The sequence below is a fragment of the Oncorhynchus keta genome, chromosome 33 (genome assembly GCF_023373465.1).
Source record: "Oncorhynchus keta strain PuntledgeMale-10-30-2019 chromosome 33, Oket_V2, whole genome shotgun sequence".
NCBI lineage: Eukaryota > Metazoa > Chordata > Actinopteri > Salmoniformes > Salmonidae > Oncorhynchus > Oncorhynchus keta.
Genome location: NC_068453.1, coordinates 9012732 through 9032184, shown reverse-complemented (window position 1 = coordinate 9032184; position 19453 = coordinate 9012732). Strand labels below are relative to the sequence as shown.

The following is a 19453-nucleotide window of genomic DNA, read 5'->3' as shown; positions in this document are numbered from 1 at the left end:
CCCATGAACTGACCTTCACCATCTTCATAGGATGCAGCTGTCAAGGACTTGGCCTCTATTGATTGACCTGTCATGATATATTGCTTGTTTGTTTTTTTAAATGCTTTGAGATTCTATGAAAAGCGCTATTCAAATGTAATGTATTATTATTATACTGAGGACTGCACACAGAACAGTAGGACATTCCAACCAAGATGGTAGCCAGGCCACAAAACTGAACATGGCTCTACACCCATCATAATTACATGGGCATGTTGCAAGGGCTGTGTGGGATGAACTCTTCCTCTCTCACTCACAGCACCACAGAGCACATAAAACATTCTCACTTTATCACCTGCAGTGCCTTCATGCCCACGTGATCACTTATCTCAGAAAAGGAAATGGCTTTCACTTTTCACAGGAAAGAGCTCCACATTGTGAAAATGCCTGATGTCCCCTGCAGGTTGATATCAAAGAGAAAGTAGGAAATGGAGACGCTGTTGGAGAGTTTGGACTGAAATGACGTGTGTGTGTGTGTGTTTATGCATTCTGATCAGGAAAGGTCATGAATACATCCTCAGCTCAGCCACGCACACATTGCTGAAATTCTCATCTCTTTCTCTCCCTCCTACGGTGCTCTTTCTGTCACTGAGGAACTCTGAATGCACAGGCTCTTCCCTGTGCACACACACACTGAATCGACATCGACACAGTGACTTTGAGTGATTAGATTTAATGGAGAGCACCGGAGAGCGTGTGTGTGTGTGTGTGTGCGCCCATCCCCAGTCTGGCAGCTGGCCAAAACACTTGGGGATGCCCTGCATTACAATGACCACTTAAAGATACAGTGCCGCTTTGCTGCTGCTCTCTCCCGTCTTCGCGGAGGTACCTGTATGTATCTGAATTGTCGCTATGTGGCTTTGCAGTCTGCCTTCCCTCCCCGGGCTGTGATTGGTCGGGAGCAGCTGTGTTTATGAGGGGGCAGTTCTATTAACGTGATGATGTCACAGTGAGAGTGTTGAGTGTCACGTTATCAGTGAGAGGGTTGATCTGAAGCCCAGGTATACCCAGGTATTCAGACCTCTGCTATGTATTCCACCATGCTAATGTCTGGCTGTCTCTGTGTGCAAAGATATGGGAGATTTTTCAAATGTTTGATAACATCAAGTGATGGCTTGGATCATATAAGCCTGAATGATAAATGCAAAAGAGGGAAAGAGAGAGTGGGGAGAGAGGAATGGAAGTAGAGTGGGAGAGAAGAGTGAAGTAGGGGGGGGGGGGCCTGTGAAAGTGAGCTCTGCTTTTGCCTGCGTCTGCATGTGTGTACGATTACTGACCCCACATCTACATGCCTGGGAGAGAACGAAGGGGGAGGAGGGAAGAGAGGGCAGAAGCAAATAAGGAGAGAGAGAGCACTCACAACAGTGTGTGGTTGTGAGTCTGAAGGAAGAATAATTTGGTGGCCAATGCCAACACTTCTGTGTGTGTGTGTCCCTTTATGATCATCCAGCGGTGTTCTGCCCTTGTGTCCTTGGACCTGGTTGTCATGGAAATGGGCCAGGATGAGATTCCTCTTCCTGTTGTGACATCAAACACACACCCACCCACCCACTCTCTCCAGGTGTCTAAGCCATGAAAGGTAATCTAGTGTCAGATTGGTGAAATTAATTGTTCCTGGCTTGTGCAGTTGTCTTATTCACAATCATACATTCATACCAAAGACACCCTCCACTAATCTTAGACAACAAACAAGAGTAAAATCATTGTGGAAGATTTCTACAATGTCCAACAGAAGTTGTGTGTCTCACTCACTCCTCAGGCCCGCTGTCTCACTCCCTCCCCTGTGTCTACCCCTCCATTTCTCCTGTCCTTTCTTAATCCCTCTCTCCCGCCCTCCATCTCTCTCTCAGCACGTCTGTCTCTAAGGAGTCATCTTGGACCACATCCTTTGGCCACAATAACATTAAAGAACAAGCACACATTAAACCCACACACCAATCCCACAGTCAGCATGGCAGTGCACACTTCAGTGGTTGTGCTGTTTCAGAGCGAGGGATCTATCTATCTGACACAGGAAGGAGAAGAGAGGACTGGCAGAGAATACACAATGATAACTCTCCCACTCCCCCCTTCTCCTCTCACACATACACACATTATATATTTCTCTCTCCTTACCTCTCTCTCCCTTTCACACGGTCTCTCACACACACACATGCCCACGCAGACACACCAATCTCCAGGGGACCCTCTCCACTCCACTACCTGTTGTCTTGGCAACCACACACTGTGTGTGAACCATGTGACGAAGGAGGTGAAGACGGAGCTCAGATCTGCCGCATCGACATTGACACACACACATACATATGCACAGATACGCTTCATAAAGATTCCAATAGAATAATATCATAGCCTTCAGCCTGAAGAATCTGATTTCCAGTCATGCATGCTCTCTCGTGTGTGTGTGTGTGTGTGTGTGTGTGTGTGTGTGTGTGTGTGTGTGTGTGTGTGTGTGTTTTGTACACGCATGCACGTCCCCCACTGTGATAGTGGATATCTAGTGGTCATGTGTTCTAACGCAAAATGGCTGCCATGTGCATCACCCAGGTGGGTGCCTAGCTTCACATTAGTGGGTGATGGAGAGAGGTGTTCCCATCATCTGTAAAGGGCTTTGAGACCTGGTGAAAAACACTACACGAATACAATTCATTAGTATATGGGCCAGTAGTCTGGAAAGGTGTTACGTCTGCATATGTTAGTGAGTGTGTATTACTAGAGGTGTCTGTGTAACTGAATGATTGTGTTTGTCTGTTGAGCTCTGGTTTAGGGTGTGTGCATGTGTAGTGGCTTCCTTTCTTCTTTACCATAGCCACTGCCCAAGCCTGAAGCTGGGTTGTTTGGTACGCATACAGTCCACACAAGGTTTCCAAACAGTCAAACATTCAATGACATCCAGGGATATGGTGCAACAAAAATGTTTATTCTTCTATCTAACAAATAAATGATTATCCAATCAACTTAAAGCATGGATTACTTGATATGGAAAATACATAATATGACCTGTCTGTATGTATGTCTGTATGGTCAAAAAACTATACCGCTCCCGCATCTAGCAAGGACCCCCCCCCCCCGAAGGCCCAACTTCCTGCCTTTATCCTAACCCACTTACCACAATACAATGAATGGGCAAGGGGGGGGACTATATTTATCTCAATCAGGTAAATATTAAAAAATAAAGGTACGTACCTAATATTTCATCATGTAAATTGATATTTAATATATTTACACAAATGTCCATGGAGCTCGGTATGTTCAGTCTTTTATACAAATATGTCCAAATCGGCTAACATACCGGCCCCTAATTGTTGACTGCACTGAATGCACACAATTACTTAATATTCAAACGTAGAGCCAATACACAAAACATTCTATACCAGAGCACTATTACAGTTCATAGCTATATACAAACATACAAGGTGCCATATAGGAAAATAGTCCATAGGTCTTAGTCTGAGTTGTAGTGTAAAGGTGTTCAACTTCCAAAAATGTATGACTATTACATCAAAGAACGTAAGAGTACGACATCAACGAATCAGAGGTGCACGTGATTCTAGGATGGAGCACTCTGTGTGTGTGTGTCACTCAGTCGCCTCAAGGAGCAGACAGAGTTTATTGATAGGTCTCTGTAAGATATTGGTCTTAGTCTTAACCATGACGCTTCGGACAAGACCTTTGGCCCCTGGCAACACCTCCACCACACGCCCCATTAGCCAAGAGTTCCTTGGGGCGGTGTCATCGACGATGACCACAAGGTCACCAGGACTGAAGTTTCTCTTAGTTTTGTTCCACTTGTTCCGCTCCTGCATAAGTGGAAGATTCTCCCTGATCCATCTCTTCCAGAAGAGGTCAGTGATATATTGTACTTGCTTCCATCTCCTTCGTGAGTATAGGTCGCTTCTCTGGAATAGTCCTGGTGGCAGGACTGGCTTTGCTTTCAGATGAAGCAGATGGTTCGGAGTCAGGGGTTCTAGATCGTTAGGGTCATTTGTTACAGTAGTGATTGGTCTGTCGTTCATAATCGCCTCAACTTCACACAAGGCTGTCTACAAAGCCTCATCATCCAGTACTTGCTCTTTAAGGACTGAATAGAGGATCTTTTTCACAGTCAGATCAACCTCTCCCATACACCCCCCCCATGGTGGGCTCCAGAGGGAGGTTTGAATGACCATGTCACTCCTTCCTTCAGTGATTAATTTTGAATCTTGTGATCCAGCTCCTTCAGAGCTTCTCCTAGCTCTCTGTGTGTTCCAACAAAGTTGGTGCCATTGCCTGTTCTGATACTTGTTACTGGGCCCCTTCGACAGATGAACCTGTGCAGGGCATTGATGCAGGAATAAATATCCAGATAACTAGCAACTTCTAGATGGACAGCTCGACTCACAAGGCAAGTAAAGATCACACATACCGCTTCACATGAATGCGGCCTCGCTTCACCTCTATGGGGCAGAAGTAATCTATGCCCACATGGGTGAAAGACGGCAAATCAGGTGACACCGGATCTTGTGGAAGGTCGGCCATCTTCTGTTCTCCAGCTCTAGCTTGCATCCGCCTGCAGAAGACACAGCTCTTAAGGATCTTCCTTGCTAAGGAGTTGGCACAGGGTATCCAATATCGCTGGCGAAGTCTAGAAAGCATGTGACCTCTCCCAGAGTGGCCAAACTGCTCATGGATGTTTAGTAAGATCAGTCTGGAGATGTAGGATTCTTTGGGCAGGATAATAGGATTCTTTAGTTCTGTAGGCATAGCAGCTTTGCTTAACTTTCCTCCTACTCTCAGAATGCCATGGTCAACAATTGGATCAAGCTTACAGATTGAGCCGCTTCTCTTGGCACATTGTTTTCCTTTCACAACTAGTGTAATTTCTTGTTTAAAGTGCTGTCGTTGCTCAAATCGAATGATGACCTTTTCTGCTTCATCTAGGTCATCCAGACAGACTTTCTTTTCCAAACGTCAGTTTGAACTTGTCAATTTGTTCCTTCAGTGTGTTTGTCAGACTATGATTATGATTTAATCTTGGATCAGTTTGAGAGAGAATTTTCCTTTTCTGGCTTAACTGTAGAAGACGTCTCCGTTTCAGCATGATGGGAACTGCTTTCTTCAAGCTGTTCCATGTTGAATAGTACTCAATCAGTTTGCTGGTTGGACTCTTTTCTTCCACACTTGTACCGTTTACGATTACGTCTTTTCTCACCTCTGGATCATCTGGAGGGATGGAGCCAAGCTCCTCTGGGACTTTCGGCCATAGAGTTTCTGGTTTCTCCAGGAATTATGGTCCTTTGCGCCATATCTTTGAGTTCAGGAAATGTTCAACATGTAATCCTCTTGAGGCATCATTGGCTGGGTTGTGTTTGGAGTTCAAATACCTCCACTGTTTTGCTTTCGATAGGTCACAGATCATAGCAACCCTATTAGCCACAAAGGTATGGAATCTCTTGGTATCATTGTGGATGTATTTTAGCACAGACTGGCTGTCTGTCCATTAAGTTTACTTCAAGTTCAATCTGGAGCTCCAACCTTAACATCCTGTCCACTCGCACTGCAGCAAGTTCCAGTCTGGGGATCGTCATCTGCTTGAGTGGAGTCACCCTTGATTTCCCCAGTATGAATGCAATGTGGACCTTTTCCATACCGTTTGTGAACCTAAGGTAGCTTGCCGTGCCATAACCTTGTTCACTTGCATCACCGAAGTGATGCAGCTGTGTGGTCTTGACTTGACCAAAGGTCTCAGGCATCATACACCTGTATCGGGAATCTGGAGAGCTGGTCAAGCTCTGAGAGCCATCTCTTCCATGAAATTGAGTGTTCTTCAGGGACTTCGTCCCATCCACACTTTAGCTTGCAGAGCACTTGAAGAATTTGCTTTGCCTTTATTAATACAAATGGGGCAAGGAAACCTAATGGATCATAAATCGAGCTGACAGTTGAGAGAATACCTCTTCTTGTAAGGGGTCTGTTCTTGACAGTGACTCAGAAGGTAAACGCATCACTTTCAATGTTCCATCGGATTCCAAGTGCTCTTTCAACAGGCAGCTTTTTTCTCTGTCCAGGTCCAATTCTTTTATCTGCTTGGCTTTGTGTTCATTGGGGATAGAAGCCAGCAGAGTGCGGCTGTTGCTGACCCACTTGGTCAATTTGAACCCACCCTGAGAGCACACACTCCTGAGTTTTTTTGTGAAAGCTATGGCTTGTTCTTCTGTGTCCACTGACTTGAGGCAGTCATCAACATAGAAGTTGGACTTGACTGTTTGAATCACCTCTTCATCTTACCTCTCACAGTTGTCTTCTTTCGCAGTGCAAAGTTTGCACAACTTGGAGAGGATATAGCACCGAAAAGATGTACCGGCATTCTGTACTCCTCCAATCTTTTGTTAGTATCACCGTCCGGCCACCATAGGAATCGCAGGAAGTCTAAGTAATCTTCATGGACGTGTACTTGATGAAACAGTCCTTCAATGTCTGCCATCATGGCAATGTGCTCTTGCCGAAATCTTAGCAAGACTCCTATAAGCGTGTTTGCCAGGTCAGGGCCTTGAAGGAGTTCACTGTTAAGAGATGTACCTTTATAGGATGATGAACAGTCAAACACCCCTCGTATCGTTCCTTTGCGCTTATGGTGAACGTCATGGTGTGGTATGTACCATACCTTGCCTTTCTCTCTGAGGAGCTGTTCTTGTGGTACCTTCTCGGCGTAACCTTTTGTTATCATCTTTCCATGAAGCCTTTGTACTCTGCAGTGTAACCTTTGTCCTTCTTGAAATTCCTGATAATATTTAGAGCCCACTGCTTTGCCATGTCACGATTGTTTGGCAGGACTACATCTTTGTTGCGTTAGGGCAACGGTAAGTAGTAGTGATGGTCTTTGATGGTTATGGAGCTTAATACGATCTCCATAAATCTACGATCCTCAGCTAACTTCTCACTTTTCTCTTCATACTCTCTCTCAGGGAAGTCATGGTTGTAGTGATTTACAAGAAGAACCCCCAGGTCGGCCAGTGAGATACGATTGGCCATCACCGTAGGATGCCCAGATTCTTCTGCCATGGTACAACTGTTAAGAGGACTGTTCATCACCCATCCAAAGAGGGTTTTCACTGCATACGGTCCGTTGCCTTGACTATTTATGATTTTCCAGGGTTCCATTGCCTTTGGAGCATTTACCCCTATCAGGTGTTCGACGTCGGCATCAATTTCCTTCAACTGAACCTCTCAGGTATGGCCACCTTTTGAGATCTTTCTGAGTGGGAATATTCTCTCTTGTCACTGGGATCTTATTTTGGGTGTAGACCTTTGGTAATGCAAGAAATGTGTCGCCTTCCACATTGCCAACCTCTAATCCAGATATCTCACAGCTCTTGGTAGGACTCTCCTGCCCCATTGTGTGTAGCAGAATTTCAGTCTCACTGCCTTTAGCTTGCAACTGCCTCATGAGTCTCTCCGTACAAAATGTTGCTGAGCTACCAGAATCGAGAAATGCATAGGTTAACGCAGAGTTGCTTCCATTTGCCATCTCTACTTGAACTGGCACAATTGCAAGTGCACAATCTGTACCGGCCCCGGTATCTTCACCAGCTTCCAGTGAAACAAGAGCACTGCTGACAGTCTCCTCCCGCTTTACTGCTACACCACTCGTATCTGACTTCAGAGGTTTAAATCTCTCTCTTCCTTCAATGTGCAGGATTGTGGGGTGCTTTCTTTGACAGCTCTGACAGGTCATCCTTCTTTTACATTCTTTGCTTAAGTGTCCTCTCATCAAACAGCCAAAACAAAGGCCTTTTGATCTCAGAAACTCCACCTTGGCTTCGTGTGGATGTGCCTTCACCTGTTGGCAGTCGTCCAAGAAATGCTCACCAGCGCAAAATACACATGAGACACTGGGAGCATCAGAAGGGTAGGTGCCTGGTTTCTTGACTTTGAATATTTGTTCTTTTCAAGGTTTTTCAGGGTCACAATCTGCCACTACAGCTACTGCAGTGGCAAAGCTGCTTCCCCTACTCTTGGACTTGAACTGCTGTCAGCTTCTGTTTTGGTTTTTAAAAAATGTTTTGTTGGTCAGGGGATCTTGAATATCTCCGTACAACGGATCCTGCAGTATTTTGGCCTATTTTTCCATGAACGTCACAAGGTCACTGAACTGGGTCCTCCGGTGGCTTCACTCTAAAATATCACATGTCGTAGACCTCCATTTTCCCCTTTGTTTGTAGGGAAGTTTTGACATGGTCAACTTTTATGTTGGAGGGAAGATTAAGCTCTTCCATGTTCTGTAGGTCTTGCATAGCGTTACAGCAACCTCTAAGAGTGCATAGCCACCCAGTCCCTTTCCATCATCCGGTTTGATGTTTGTCCAGTTCCAAGCTTTTTCCATGTAAGCAGTGGTGACTTTGATTTCATTGCCAAAGCGTTCCTTTAACAACCTCTTAGCCTCTGCATAGCCTCTTCTGGCTTCCATATGCAGACAACTACGGACCAGATCCTTGAGCTGACCAGAGGTGTACTGTTCCAGGTAAATCGAGCCTATCCTGGTGACTGCTTGTCTTATCTTCTATAGCATGCTCAAATGCACGCATATATGGCCTAAAGTTTAGAAGATCCCCGTCAAACATAGGTGTCTCCCTAACTGGGAGTGTGGCCTGTTTGTGCTGTAGTACAAGGAGGTCAGATATTTCATTCCACCATTGCATGACAGTAGAGAGGTTATCATGGCTGGTATTATGGCTGATACCCGCAGTGTTGATTCTGTGTTGATTGTTAGACCTTGATGTTGGCTGCTGAAGTGTGTGGTTTATGACTGTTTTCTGAATAGGTTTTGATGGCTTTGTGGTCAGTTGTTGTAAAACCCTTTGTAAATGGGGTCTTTGGAGCTGCTCCTAATGCAGCAAACTCAACAGGTGATTGTTCGGGTTCCTCATAGACCTCGGGTTCCTGGTTCTCAAAATAAGAGTTCATTCTATCTTCTTGGCTTAGAAAATGGGCTGCCACAGCATGGGATTGAGAAGTTGACTCAACACTCTCCAGGACCTTCAGTTTGGCATTATATGCTGCTATGTCTGTTTCCAGTGCCATTTTTTCCATCCTAACATTCAGTTGAGCTTTCTGTTGTTCCAGTTGAGCTTTCTCCAGTTCCAATGCATGCTTGTCCTCTAATGATGCTTGGCGAGCTAGTAGAGCTGCTCGTTCTGCCTCAGCTTTTAGGCGTGCAGAGGACACTGAGGAAGCAGTCTTAGAATACTTTGTTTTACTTGATGTTTTTGACACATTGAGCGTTTGTGGCTCAACTTCAGCTTTTTTCCATATTTCCACCTCTTTCAGGAAATGTTCATAAGTTCTCATTCTTGGTTGATAATAGTTCATGCTCTCCTGTTCCTCCTCTGTGACCAGCTCTAGCACAGATTCATGAGCATTCTTAAAGTCATTGAGAACAGCATCAAATGCTTCAAGACCCTCATTCACAGTTTCAATGTTTCCTCCATCAACAAGGGCTTTTATTTCATTCATTTTGCATGTACACACTCCAAGTTTGCCTTTCCGGGCTGCATAGAGTGAATTTAGATGTTCCTCTGCCCTCTCCAGTGGAGTCTTATTTGGGATTTCATCCTCCATCATTCACTTTTAGTTCACTCAATTTACAATGACACAGTTGTTGATTTTTGATTGTTAAACGTAAAATGCCCCTTTAGACCTCCTTTAATGCTTTAAAACACAATCCTCCAATTTCAGCAAATTTACCCATTTTGAATTGAACATGTGCAAGTTCGGCATTTCAGATGCGTTTTAAACATTTCATCCCATTAAAAGTTTTGTCTCTTTTTAATGAAGTTTAAACACACAGTATCTTTAGATCCTGAAGCTGCATTCGTTGCGTTGATGCATTGCATTTCCACGTTAGGCCAAATATTAGACATATGATTAGGCTACATTGTGCATAGGATCTCAAGTGTTTCCCAAACTTAAACTACTTAATTGTTTTCACAGCGCTGTGTTTTGAATTCCATTCCCAAGTTTATCAAACATTCCAATTCTAAGCACATTTGCGCTTCCATAATATGCATGATCAAACGATAGCATTGAACAGGGCAGCTCATACGCAGTGGTTACTCACGGCTGGCGAATTCTAGGAGTTCAAGTCCTTCCAAGCGAGCTGTCCTTATGGTCCGAATGCAATTACAAATAGAACAATATCCAGCGTGTGTCCGAACCGGAGATTTCCTTCAAATATTAATCCTGAAGCGGGGTTGTTAAGCCTGAAGCCTGAAGCGGGGTTGTTTGGTACGCATACAGTCCACACTCAAGGTTTCCAAACAGCCAAACATTCAACGACATCCAGGGATATGGTGCAACAAAAAGGTTTATTCTTCTTATATATAACACAGAAATGATTCTCCAATCAACTTAAAGCATAGATTACTTGATATGGAAAATACATAATATGACCTGTCTATGTATGTCTGTATGGTCAAAAAACTATACCGCTCCCGCATCTAGCAAGGTCCCCCCCGAAGGCCCAACTTCCTGCCTTTATCCTAACCCACTTACCACAATACAATGAGGCAAGAGGGGGGGGGGCAAAAACTATATTTATCTCAATCAGGTAAATATAAATCATAAAGGTACGTACCTAATATTTCATCATGTACATTAATATTTAATATATTTACACAAATGTCCATGGAGCTCGGTATGTTCAGTCTTTTATACAAATATGTCCAAATCGGCTCTAACAGCATGTATTTCAAATCAAATTGTATTTGTCACATGTGCCGAATACAACAGTGAAATGCTTACTTACAAGCCCTTAACAATGCGGTTAATAAAATAGCTAAATAATAATAACACATGATTAAAGAGCAGCAGTAAATAACAATAGCGGGGATAAATACAGGGGGTACCGGTGAGGAAGTAATTGAGGTAATATGTACATGTAGGTAGAGTTATTAAAGTGACTATGCATAGATAATAACAGAGAGTAGCAGCAGCGTTCCGGAGGGAGGAGGTGGGGGGCAATGCAAATACTCTGGGTAGTCATTTGATTAGGAGTCTTATGTCTTGGGGGTAGAAGCTATTTAGGAGCCTCTTGGACCTAGACTTGGTGCTCTGGTACCACTTGCCATGCGGTAGCAAGGAGAACAGTTTATGACTAGGGTGGCTGGAGTCTGACCATTTGTAGGGCCTTCCTCTGACACCGCCTGGTATAGAGGTCCGGAATGGCAGAAGCTTTGCCCCAGTGATGTACTGGGCCGTACGCACTAACCTCAGTAGCGCCTTGCGGTCAGAGGCCGAGAAGTTGCCAAACCAGGCAGTGATGCAACCCGTCAGGGTGCTCTCGATAGTCCAGCTGTAAAACCTTGAGGATCTGAGGACCCATGCCAAATCTTTTCAGTCTCCTGAGGGGAAATAGGGTTTGTCATGCCCTCTTCACAACTGTCTTGGTGTGCTTGGACAATGTTAGTTTGTTGGTGATGTGGAAACCAAGAAACTTGAAGCTTTCAACCTGCTCCGATGCAGCCCAGTCGATGAGAATGGGGGCGTGCTCGGTCCTCCTTTTCCTGTAGTCCACAATCCTCTCCTTTGTCTTGATCACGTTGAGGGAGAGCTTGTTGTCCTTGCAACACACGGTCAGCTCCCTGACCACCTCCCTGTAGGCTGTCTCAATGTTGTCGGTGATCAGGACTACCACTGTTGTCATCAGCAAACGTAATGATGGTGTTGGAGTCGTGCTTGGCCATGCAGTCATGAGTGAAAAGGGAGTACAGGAGGGGACTGAGCACGCACCCCTGAGGCCCCCGTGTTGATGATCAGCATGGCGAATGTGTTGTTACCTACCCTTACCACCTGGGAGCGGCCCGTCAGGATGTCCAGGATCCAGTTGCAGAGGGAGGTGTTTAGGGCAGTATGGTGTTGAACGCTGAGCTGTAGTCAGTGAATAGCATTCTCACATAGGTGTTCCTTTTGTCCAGGTGTGAAAGGGCAGTGTGGAGTGCAACAGAGATTGCATCATCTGTGGATCTGTTGGTGCGATATGCAAATTGGAGTGGGTCTAGGGTTTGATGTGAGCCATGACCAGCCTTTCAAAGCTACAGACGTGAGTGCTACAGGTCGGTAGTCATTTAGGCAGGCTATCTTAGTGTTCTTGGGCACTAAGAACGCTAAGGTAACCTGTGTCCATATCAATGCAGGGACGTGTGTAAACATGTCTGATTGGTTTACAGTATGTCTCTCTATAATCGTATGTGTGTGTATACACTCATCATCAGAGATGCACTGTGTCTGTGTGTAGATGTGCGAGCCCAGCTGGTGGAACAGCAGCGGTGTTTGGAACAGCAGACAGAGATGAGGGTGCAGCTGCTGCAGGACCTGCAGGACTTCTTCAGGAAGAAGGCTGAGATCGAGACCGAGTACTCCAGGAACCTGGAGAAACTAGCTGAGAGGTTCATGGCCAAGACACGCAGCACCAAGGACCACCAGCAGTACAAGTAAGAAGACGTGTGTGTGCATAGCTCATACTGTATGTGTTTAAGAATAAACAGTGGCTTAATGCATGCGTTTGTGTTGATTTGAGTACAACCTCTGCGATCTTTCTCTCTCCTACAGAAAGGACCAGAACCTGCTGTCTCCAGTTAACTGCTGGTACCTGCTGCTGAACCAGGTAATGAAAGTGTTTGTTTGAATGTGTGACGGCACATATTGCTGACATGTTGGTTCTCTTCATTAAATAGTTGCCTGTGTTTAGGCAATGTAAACACTTGATCTCTCTCTCTTCAGGTGAGGAGGGAGAGTAAGGACCACGCCACCCTCAGTGACCTCTACCTGAACAACGTCATCACCCGTCTCACGCACATCAGCGACGACTCCGCCCGCCTGCTTAAAAGAGTGAGCCAATCACAGCCTCTTCTCATGCACGTGACACAGATGACTTTCCCAAGGGAATAGAGGGTTTTATAGCTGTAATGACAAGTCTGTTAGTATGAGAGGGAGCAAGAAGAGGACTAGAAGAGTTAACGTTTTCGAAGGAAAGGTAAAGGCTCATATTTCCCCGTGTATTTTCCCAGAAGCCGCTTGGTTTGAGAGGGAGCTATAAAAGGAGCCACAGAGTTAACCTGATGGGCTTTAATCAAAAGTACAGAATCTGCCCACATTTTCCTCTGTGTATTTGAGTGTTTTCCCCTGTGTATGTTCAGAGAAGCCTGCCTCCCGAGTACTGTAGAACACGTTAAACACACACACCCACACAAACCCCTTCCGAATTCAACTCATCATGTTCATTATTAATCTCTCTGTGGCTCCTGTTTTATTAATGAGAGCTAAAGTGCTGAGAGACCTGATAGCTAGTAGCTACATAAAGTACGCCTAGACATATAAGCTTCGTAACTGTGTTATAACTGCTGATGAAGCTTTGGTTTTAGAAGTGGGGGGACATAATGTTTTGTGTATATTTTGGATAATTGGATAAAGACTACTCTAACCGACCGCTCGGATGCGTCCGCATGGTCCTAAAGCATATCGTTGCCTCGTTTTGTATATCATTCCAATGATAAAACTGGGGGGCAGGACAAAAATGCAATTTCAGAATGTGGGAGGGACATGTCCCCAGCCCCAGTGAAAGTTGCGCCCCTGTATGAAGCTCTAGAACACAGATGACACTTGTCAGTCACTGTGAGTGTGCCCAGGATGACACCGGCTGGTGACCATGACACCGCTGAGTTTCTGACAGCCTGGTGTCCATGGTGACAGGCTCAGCTGGTCCGCCTCACATGAAGAAGGCTATTGGAATGGGATTAATCCATTCTGGGATTTCAGAGTCATTTGGCTTAATGCAGTATTAATGCTGTACAGAATGCTATAACTCAAACTCCCAAACTGGAAGGAGCTGTTTAATACATGACTCTCTCTCTCTCTCTCTCTCTCTCTCTCACACACACACACACACACACACGCACACACACACAGGAGCTACAGCCCAGCTCCTGTCACCATATGTTTTATTTATGGATTAATCCGTATATGGATGTATTTATTTATCTGATTATGAAACGTTTCTCATTTGCAGTGATGACCTGTGTGTGCGTTTCTAAACTCTACAGAGTTCTCCTCCCTTCTCCACTGGGTTGATGGAATATCTCTCCCCTATCTCTTCCTCCGTTCCCCCTCTCTCATCTACCCTCTCCTCCTCCCCCCACTCTCAGAGCAAAGAGATCACCTTTCAGCTGCAGGAAGACTTGATGAAGCTCCTTAATGAACTCTACACCGTAAGTGACAACCTCTATAACTGCCACACGCAGTCTCCATTAAACATTTAACTTCAGGGCTTTTATTTACTGTCACTTTTCCTGTGCTTAAGCAAGACATCAAAAAACGGCCACACTTCATTTTAAACATTGCGACATGAACTTTTGAGGAATGAGTCGCTTTTGTGATTTCAGCAAAAATGCTGCAAAGGAAAGTTGCTGATTGGAGCGTTTAGTTAAGTGGAAGCTTGGCAGCCTTAAAAGCTGCTGGTGTAAATAAACACATGAGCTAACAAGAACTTAGAGAGGGGACAGATCTGTTCCTAACCTTGCAGGGGAAGGGAGGAGTACAACATTTATCAGGTGCATTTCTATAGGTGATTGTGCTATGAGCAGTAAGGTCACGTTCAGGAGGCACGAAACAGGAGAAAACCCTTTCGAAACGGAGGAGGTACTACCTGAACTTGTCCAACGAGGGGCATTCTTTCTGCCTTCCATGTCAAAACGTTTCCGACCATTAGTGCCTTCTGAACACGGCCCAGATGATTTGCCTGGGCAGACTTGTTGACAGATTGATGCATTGTGGGCTGTGGTTGCTAGGTGATGAAGACATACCACATGTACCATGGGGAGACGTTAAATGCGGAGACCAAGCTGAGGGATGCCGAGCGCCAGGTGGGGGTTGGCAAAGTGGGGCCTGGTGGGGGAGTGGAGCCGTTATTCGGCATGCGTATAGAGGAACGCCACCAGAGACGCAACGCCGCCCGAAAGATGGAGAAGATGAGGGAGAAGGTACAGAGGCCCATGACAGACACACACTCCTTTCCTGCATTCATTTAGATTTTTTTTACGAGTCTCTAAAAAGTCTCAAACCATTATTTTCTCCCCACCTTCTCTCTTGCTCTATCTGCTCTTGCTACAGAGGAAAGCTAAGTACTCTGAGAACAAGCTGAAGTCTCTGAAGGCCAGGAACGAGTACCTGCTGACGATGGAAGCCACCAACTCCTCTGTGTTCAAATACTACATCCACGACCTGCCTGATATCATAGATGTGAGCACACACACAAACAAGCCGATTTCACTTTTACCAAAGCATTGTTGACAAAAAGTGTTGGAGAAAGAAAGACACATTACCATCTCATTTCTCTCCCTCCCTCAGTGTTGTGACCTGGGGTACCACTCCAGTCTGAGTCGTGCGTTGAAGACCTACCTGTCTGCAGAGCTGAGTCTGGAGGCCTCCAGGCGGACAGGGTTGGAAGTACTGGAGGGGGCCGTAGAGGGCCTGGATCCTGCCCGAGACAGACAGCGCCTGCTAGGCCTCTACCCTACCGCCTTCTGCCCCCCGCCACGCTTCAGCTTCCAGCCCCACATGGGGGACCCGGTGAGTGTGCAAAAGTGCAAAAACACACAAGCACGCATGCACACATATACATACACTCACACAGACATACGCACACCCAGTGACACACAACCCCCCCAGGTAAGCGCCCAGTCATGCTGTGTGTTGTTCCTGTTTCCTGTCAGGTGACCCAGATAGCCGCCCAGCCACAGGTGCAGGCAGAGCTCACATCTAGGCTGCAGCAGCTCCAGTCACGCCTCTCCACCCTGAAGATCGAGAACGAGGAGGTGAGACACACACACACACAGTCATATGTACTTCAGTTTCCCAGTGTGCTTTGCTGTTGTTTGGTTGATTCTCAGACTACATGCTGTGGGAAGAAGGAGAGGAAGGTTGGGTTGATTTTGTAACAGATGTAGACCTATAGCCCTGAAGCTATAGCTTTTTTGGGTTAAGTATAGTGTGTTTTTGGAGTGTGGATTACTGTTGAGCAGATTGTATATGGATTGTTGTGGAATGGGAGGGCAGCTGTTGTCTCACCCTGAAGGGCACAGAAGTGTTGGAGACTGGAGTAATGAGCTGCATCTGCAGGTTTCAGCACACACACACACACACACACACACACACACACACACACACACACACACACACACACACACACACACACACACACACACACTGTAATTACCATACACAAATAAACACCACCTGCACCATACAGATTTAAGATGTGCGTAAACACTCGCTCAAACCTCATATCCACAAATACATGAACAGACAATCTGTGAGTGATTACTTTGGTCTAACTCTATTTCCCCTACACCCAGGTGAAGAAGACATGGGGGGCCACTCTCACCACCCTTCAGGACATGACAGTGCTGGATGACTATGACGTTTCCCAGAGTTTCACGCACAGCCCCTCTTCAGAGTCAGTCAAGTCCAGCGTGTCGGATGGCTACTTAAACAAACCCAGCCTCGCCAAGCGCCGTGCCAACCAACAGGAGACTGAGCTCTTCTACTTTACGGTGACACACACACACACACACACACACACACACACACACACACACACACACACACACACACACTAGATGATATAGACAGTTAGGTAGATGTACAGTTAATGAAAGCTGCATGTTCTTCTGTCTGTGGTCCACAGAAGTTCCGTGAGTATCTGGAGGGCAGTAATCTGATCTCCAAACTACAGGCCAAACACGACCTACTGAAGAAAGCCATGGCCGAGGGTAAGAGACACTCTCTTGCTTTCTCATTCTTTCTCGCTGTCGACCCTCTTTGTCTCTGTTAGCCTGGTCCACCATCTTGAACGCTGCGCTCTCGTTTTGTTTTACTTGAATCCATGTCGTGAAACAGAATGTAAGCTCGCAATATCAGGATGGTTGAACGAGGCTCTCTCTCACGGCCTCTTTTACGGCTTAGAAATATGCCTTGTGTGCTAATGCCCTCCCAGTTTGACAATTAAACTCCTCTCTCTCTGTCTGCCTGTCTTTCACGTCTCTCCAGGGTATATAGCAGACACGCTGACAACCAGGTACAGCTCATCATTGACTGAAGCACTGTTTCTATCTTTTAGATTGTCTCACGTCTTGTCTTTGAGCTCTGCAAAACAAAACTGAGTCACTCTTGTCTCTTGTTTCTCTCCTTCTAGCCGTGGACGAAAGAACTCCCATAGCAAACACCAGGTAATGTTTCCACTCTTCCTCCTGCTGGTTGTGTGGTTGGCCTCTGCTGGTTGTGTGGTTGGCCTCTGCTGGTTGTGTGGTTGGCCTCTGCTGGTTGCTTAATTGCCTGGATGTGTTTTTTAGGATTCGACTAAAGCCATTCCTCTGCTGGTAGAGAGCTGCATCCGTTACATCAACCTCCATGGTGAGTCCGACTGTTGAAAATAACATGGTGCATCCTCCACTTAGCCTATTTAGGGGCTAGAGGCAAAATCCATACCGCTTACACCTATCAAGCCCTTTCAAGTTCCTCTGATGTGTACTGACTAGACTCTCATAACTGCCTCCCATCTCCGTCAGGTCTTCAGCACCAGGGCATATTCCGTGTGTCGGGGTCACAGGTGGAGGTCAATGACATCAAGAACTCATTTGAGAGAGGTGAGAGGTCATTGTGAGGTCATCATACTTGTGCTTCCAGGTCAGGGGAGAGGAAACTGACCATGTCCGTCTCTCTGTTGTCAAGGTAACGACCCCCTGATTGACGAGGAGAATAACCATGACATCAACTCGGTGGCCGGTGTACTGAAGCTCTACTTCCGGGGGCTGGAGAACCCCCTCTTTCCCAAGGAAAGGTTCAACGACCTAATTTCCTGTGTCCGTGAGTAGCATTTCCTTTCTCTATGCTGTGGGGAGGTGACAGGACAGGAGGACAGGGGTCACTGTTTTAACGGGGGGAGGGGGAGAAATGTTTATTTTTTTGTGTGTATGCAATTAGTGTGTGTTTTGAAAAAAATTAACAGCTGTGAAGATTTTGTGATTTACAGTGACATTTGAACAGCTCTAACATGCAATGTGTTGCAAAAACGACCTTATCAGCAGTCAATACGGCCCATCAAAACGTATTTAAAATGCAACAGATTCCAATTGCTTTGCATGCTTCACTTAAATGCAACTGTTTGTTTTAGGTCTCCATAAATGATCAGCGGCTGTTCATTGACAAAAAGAGCAGTTTTGAAATGCAGTCATAAAAAGTCTTATGAGTAATACATTCCATTTTGGCACTGTCAAAATGGGTCCCTCTATCTCTCTCTCTCTCTCTCTCTCTCTCTTCCTCCCACACACACACAATCTCCCAGTCCCATTTCTTTGTCTTCAACTCAGTTTCTTTCTGTCTTTCTGAAACACACACAGAGCTAGCCGCCTCTCTGTGGGCTGCTTATATTTCAGGATGTGTCAGGATTACACCTCATGAGTTCCTGGGAATATTACTGACAGCTTGTGTGTGTGTGTGTGTGTGTGTGTGTGTGTGTGTGTGTGTGTGTGTGTGTGTGTGTGTGTGTGTGTGTGTGTGTGTGTGTGTGTGTGTGTGTGTGTGTGTGTGTGTGTTCCCACAGGTATAGAGAGCCTGTATGACAGAGCTCAGTGTATTCGTAAGATTCTACTGGGTGTTCCACGGGTGACTCTGGTCGTGATGAGATACCTGTTCGCTTTCCTGAACCAGTGAGTGTCTGTACGCTAACACAGAACCACACATTAACCACGTCTGGGTTAATATAGAACCCACAGAACCAGTAATGAGTTAGTCTAGAACCAAGCAGAACCAGGTCTGGACTAGTCAAGAACACACAGAACCAGGTCTGGACTAGTCTATAACATAGAAACACACCAAACCAGGTCTGGACTAGTCTATAACATATAAACACACCGAACCAGGACTAGTCTATAACATAGAAACACACAGAACCAGGTCTGGACTAGTCTATAACATAGAAACACACAGAACCAGGTCTGGACTAGTATAGAACCCAGAGAACCACACAGAACCAGTACTGGGTTAGTTGAGAACACAGAGAACCAGTACCGGGTTAGTCTATAACATATAGGTCTGCAATAGTCTAGATCACACACACAACACGGTCTGTCTGTATTTGGCTGAACACAATGTCTCATCTCTGCAGCTCCAAATAGAGATGGAGGAGGAAGTGTGAACGGGGGGAGAGGGAGAAGTGTGAGGTGCTGGTGTGATCTACCACAGCAGAGAATGTTAGATTGCAGAATGTTAGATTACAGTATTCGGTACGAGTATGATGGACATTCAGTTTACTGCCATTTGTATCCTGGAGTGTTTTACTTCCTGCTTTTATTGCTGGCTCAGTAGCCCACATGTTTTATTTAACATT

General features: G+C 45.7%; 1 protein-coding gene across 4 annotated transcripts in view; it reads left to right on the top strand.

Annotated features, from left to right (window-relative positions):
- LOC118366183 (SLIT-ROBO Rho GTPase-activating protein 1-like) overlaps positions 1 to 19453 on the top strand; it is a 39463-nt gene that overhangs the window by 8178 nt on the left and 11832 nt on the right. For 2 of the 4 annotated variants that reach the window (XM_052491822.1, XM_052491821.1), the window contains exons 2-18: positions 11988 to 12125; positions 12308 to 12503; positions 12622 to 12676; positions 12793 to 12900; positions 14214 to 14276; positions 14856 to 15047; positions 15178 to 15306; positions 15415 to 15636; positions 15780 to 15881; positions 16422 to 16619; positions 16754 to 16838; positions 17116 to 17143; positions 17261 to 17294; positions 17418 to 17478; positions 17634 to 17711; positions 17797 to 17931; positions 18668 to 18773. In XM_052491822.1, coding sequence (XP_052347782.1) covers positions 11988 to 12125; positions 12308 to 12503; positions 12622 to 12676; positions 12793 to 12900; positions 14214 to 14276; positions 14856 to 15047; positions 15178 to 15306; positions 15415 to 15636; positions 15780 to 15881; positions 16422 to 16619; positions 16754 to 16838; positions 17116 to 17143; positions 17261 to 17294; positions 17418 to 17478; positions 17634 to 17711; positions 17797 to 17931; positions 18668 to 18773 — 1930 coding nt within the window. The remainder of the gene's footprint in view (positions 1 to 11987; positions 12126 to 12307; positions 12504 to 12621; positions 12677 to 12792; positions 12901 to 14213; positions 14277 to 14855; positions 15048 to 15177; positions 15307 to 15414; positions 15637 to 15779; positions 15882 to 16421; positions 16620 to 16753; positions 16839 to 17115; positions 17144 to 17260; positions 17295 to 17417; positions 17479 to 17633; positions 17712 to 17796; positions 17932 to 18667; positions 18774 to 19453) is intronic. The other 2 variants (XM_052491823.1, XM_035748660.2) reach the window with 2 other exon arrangements.